Source organism: Alligator sinensis, unplaced genomic scaffold (assembly GCF_000455745.1).
Source record: "Alligator sinensis unplaced genomic scaffold, ASM45574v1 scaffold21_1, whole genome shotgun sequence".
NCBI lineage: Eukaryota > Metazoa > Chordata > Crocodylia > Alligatoridae > Alligator > Alligator sinensis.
In genome coordinates, this window is record NW_005842445.1 from 1042752 (window position 1) to 1047514 (window position 4763).

Sequence of the window (4763 nt, forward strand, 5' to 3'; positions counted from 1 at the left end):
CTCTTTCCTGCTTATGCAGGGGGTCGGACTCGATGATCTATTGAGGTCCCTTCCGACCCTAACATCTATGAATCTATGAATCTATGAAAATAATTATACTCTGTGGTTAACAGGATTTAATCTCTGTGAAAGTTAATACTGTTATGGCTAAACAAGGACTTACTGTTACTGTAACTTGCCTGTTTGGAGAGGTCCTTCAGGAAATTCTCATCATTATCTTCATCAGAGAACAGTATGTTTGGTGGCTTGTATTCTACCAAAAACATCTTTGTTACAATGGCACTTTCTCTGCAGTCCCTGAAAGTCAGTAAAAAGGTATACCACAAAATTATGTGCAGTAAAAAGTAAATCAACACTGAAAATAGGTCCTGTCTTGAAATTCCTCCTTCTGGATAGCAGACTACTATTTCATCAAACAAGCATAATCCCAGTCAAACAAACCACTGATATTCTAGGTATGATAAAATTCACCAGTAAAAACGGATAGAAAAAAATGGATACATTTAATACCTGTTCCTCTTTCACAAAAATGCTCCCAATATGCCTTACTAGTGATTACTAGGGTGCCATTCATTTGCATGAGAGAAGGCAGCATGCCCCCCATTATTGATAAGGATGTATGGTAGGGGAGTATTTATCTCCTACTTTGTATGACTACTTATAATTAGGGGTCCATAGTGCAGCTCTAAAAGCAGCTTAGGCCAGCACTCTCTGCTGCAACACACCAACATGTCACTGATACCTCAGCCCCGAAACCCAGGGAGTGGAACCTCCAAGTATGCTCCAACATCCACAAATGCTGAACAAGAAACTAGTGGCACCATGGCCAGGTCAATGCTTAAAATTCAAGCGCTAGAATTTTAATATTAGGAGACAGTGGGTGCGTCTACTCAAGATGCTTTATTGCACAGTAGAACAATTTACTGTGCAGCAAGATCCCAGGGGCAGGGATCAATCTCCCGCCCCCTGCTGCCTGGCTGACTGGAAGAAAATTTGCTCCCAGTCAGCCATCTACACATGCCTTACTATGCAGTAACTATGTAATTAATTTGCTACCTGCATTTGCTGTGGAGTAGACCAATGTATTGCGCAATACGTGTCTGCATGTGTAGACAGCTGACCAGGAGCAAATTTGCTTCCAGTCAGTTGGGCAGCTGGCGGGGAGGAGCAGAGAGGGTGGGAGGAAGGGTGGATAGCTCCCTGCCCCAAGGAGTTGCCTGCTGCCAGGGCAGGCTCCAATGGCAGAGCCTGGGCTGGGACAATGGCCCCTTGTCCCAGCAGCATGGAGCTCCTGGCTGTGGCTTCACAATTAGGGGAAGGGGGCTTGGAAAGAGCTACAGAGGACAGGCAGGTCCCAGCCCCCTGCCCAATCCGTCGGTGGGGCAGCTAGCAGTGAGCCTCCAGCTGGGCAAGGATTCCTTGCAAAGCCAGGGGTGGTTGGGAGCTGTCCCAGGCTCCTGACCTCATCTGCCAGTGGGGAAGCTAGCAGTGAGTCCCTGACTGAATAGGGAATCCCCGCCAAGATGGGGCTTACTGCTAGCTGCCCCACTGGTGGAACAGGGGGAAATCCCCACTCAGCTGAGGTTCACTGCTAGCTGCCCCACTGGTGGACTGGGGTAGGAGGCTGGGACCTGCCCCTCCCTTGCAGCAATTTCCAAGCCCCCTGCCCGCAATTGTGGAGCCGGGGCTACGAGCTCTCTGCTGTTGGGGCAGGGGAACACAGTCCCAAGCCAGGCTTCACCATTGGCGCCTACCCTAGCAGCAGACACCTCCCAGGGCAAGGAGCAGTCTCCCATCCCCCACCAGGAGACAGCTGTCTCCTGGCCCCATGCTCTCTGCCAGCCCCTGGGCTTGTACCCAGTGGGAGCCTAAAGTTTCCCCTGGCTGCTTCAGGGGGCCAAAGCAGGGTGGGAGCATCCTTCTCTGGGCTGCTCTGTTTGGGAGCAAATCTGGTCCCAAATGCCTGCAGATGTAGATACCTACCCAGGGTGGGTTTCCTCCACAGTAAATTACTGTGGAGTAAACCCATCTAGCATCATTTGCATGTGTAGATGCACCCAGTGTGATCTAGTGATGCTTGCGGGGCTGGGATTATGAACAACCAGCCTTTAATCTATTACTAATCTAGTAGATGGCCTTGAGCAGTATGCTTTGGGTCTGGACAGACATAACACTAAGAATAGTTTACATGCTGTTTAAACCTGATATAGACATACTAGTCTGTTAAACCCATTTTAAACTGCCTGGAATGGTTCAGATGAGTACCTGGAAAATCAAGTACTCTTTTGAACTGGTTCACTGTGAACTGCGTCAATGTTATTTGTGGAGTCCAAGTTGTCCATGATTCAGATTGGCGGGGGTTTCCATGGTCTAAGCACCCAACACTGCATCACTTCTCATCCCCTCTCCCCTCTGCTGTAACTCTCTGCTCTGGTATAGGACCAGAATTCTACTGCTCCTTCTTTTTTCTTTTTGTTGGCACTTTTTACCACATTTATAGGGCACTGCTGGTTTAATGAAAGCTATTTTTCTAGCAACCAGCTGTGCCCTTATCCCCTGCTCAACCATGGTCCTTCATTATGCCCCCGCCGGGAACCCAGAAATATGGATCCAAGCACTCCCCCTCTCCCCCACAAGGCAGGTAAGCACACTGCAGACTTTGGTCAAGTGCACGCTACTGAACTTTCATGTTTAGGAGAAAAGGGAAAGCAAAAAAGTGAACCACAATCACAGGTCATTCACCCCTTAGGATCCTCAAAGCATGGGTGTAAGCACTCTTCTCCCATTACTTGCCCAATGTGAGGCAGGCTGGGCTGAGTGCTCACTCCCATCCTCTGGTGTTGGAACTACAGTTCTTCAATGGCTAAAAGGTAATCCTTCTACCTGGAAGGCTAGGGCACTGTACACTGTACATCTCTGACTCATGACAATTGTGAACCAGTTCCCAATCAGTGACATTTTTTAAAATGGTTCAATTGTTACATGCCCACACCCACAAAAACCTGGAAAGACGGACTTCACAGAAACCTGGAAAGACTGCTCCCGTCTCTGGATTGACATGTGTAAAATGGGAAAAGTAATATTAAACTACCACACAGCATTAGTGGGAAAATGCGTTAGCTCATCTTTTGAAGTGGGCTCATTAAAAGTAAATTATTAAGAAAATAAAAACTATTATACAAATGTATTTATGATGAAAACTTTTCATGGCAAGATTCTATAGTGCCTAATGAAATTGGGCCCTCATCCATGACTACTGCCCATGGCAAGTAATTGGTAAATACTAATAAATGTAGTGGCAAACTGATATCAATGAAAAGGAATCCATACAAGGTACTTATATTGTAAGCCTTGTGAGGCAAGGAGTATCTTTCATTCTGTATTTGTACAGCATCTGGCACAGGGTAGTCAAGATCTCTGACTGCCATTCTCAGGCACTGCTGCAGTATAAATAACAACAACAACAATATAAGATAGACAGTTGTTACTTACTTTGTGACTGCCATAGCTCTGACCATTATTTTCCCATCAGGCAAAGTGATAGGTCCCTTATACTTAAAAGTGTTATGCTCTCCATAGCCAGATTTTCTAAAAAGCTCTGGTTTACTTCCATCTAAAGTGTAGTATATGGTGACATCAGGGGTATCTGCAAGACACAAATAAGATATGCATTAAAACTATATTGGGACTTTGCAAAAATAAGGAAGGTCTAGTACTGCTGAGGCTTGCATATGCTTAATAACTCATCTAAGCAAAATTAAGCAGGTGTGCAAGTGATTGCAAGGCCTGGACTATATCAATTTTTAAGCCTCACAAAATTCAGCAACAAAATAGTTGCACAATTTCATCACAGCGATTTCCCTTCTCAGAAGATAACTGTAGAGCAGGTGATCTTGTATGAAAACGAACACTGGTTCTAAGTCTTGCACGTTCTAATGCGAACATGGATTATGGTTGAAAAATAGAAACTGGAATTTCAGAACTGGCAGATATGACCTTTGGAGAAGAACTGACGAGAAAGTCCCAGTTTTGAAAAATTGTAGCATACTGCAAAATCATCAAACGTCCAGGTTTTCATACTACACTGTGATTACAGAACAAACACAGCATCACTTCAAATGGAAGGAGGACAAAAGTAGTGGAATTAAAGGCCCTGATCCTGCACCTATGATTTACCATACAGTTTACACTATGTGAATAGCTCTATTCACTACAGTCGGACTACCCATGCGTATAAAGCACAGGTGTGTTTGCAGGATTAAGACCCATAAAATTTACGCTGGTCACTTAAGAAAATGGGTACCCGTGAAAAAAGGTGTGAATACAAATGCAGTATCAAAAAGCATGGACATCAATTTGCAGAAGAAGAGGAGAAGAGCTTCCACTGCAGACTGAAAGCTGTTGTTTGTACCTGACTTTATTTCAACGAGGGTATTTGTGTCTATTTCATGTTTCGCCTTCCCGGCAAGAGGAAGCTGAAGCGGTATAATCTGAGGCACGAGGACGGAACCAGCAGTCATTTTTTCCCTCTGTGAGGACACCTGAAAAACAAAACAGCATATGACTTTTAAAATGAACGTGAGTGAGGGGGCACGTGTGTGCGCACACCCTTGTGTGCATGTGCATGCACACACCTACATGTATGTGCACACCTCCACACTCCCCTGCACACACATACGCATCCCCCCCACCCCCCGCACGCAGGCGGGAGAGGCAGATAAAAGCGCAGCGAAATGCCCCCCCGGACCCTCACCCTCCCCGCC

The 4763-nt window shown here is 45.8% G+C and overlaps 1 protein-coding gene across 1 annotated transcript in view; it reads right to left on the reverse strand.

Moving 5' to 3' along the window:
• The window catches only part of DZANK1 (double zinc ribbon and ankyrin repeat domains 1), a 46761-nt gene extending 42097 nt beyond the window's left edge, over nt 1-4664 (reverse strand). Inside the window, exons 1-3 of the mRNA XM_006030446.3 lie at nt 4412-4664; nt 3493-3646; nt 180-297 (exon numbers count right to left, since the gene is read on the reverse strand). Coding sequence (XP_006030508.1) covers nt 180-297; nt 3493-3646; nt 4412-4520 — 381 coding nt within the window. The 5' untranslated portion in view covers nt 4521-4664. The remainder of the gene's footprint in view (nt 1-179; nt 298-3492; nt 3647-4411) is intronic.
• Between the last annotated feature and the right edge of the window lie 99 nt (nt 4665-4763).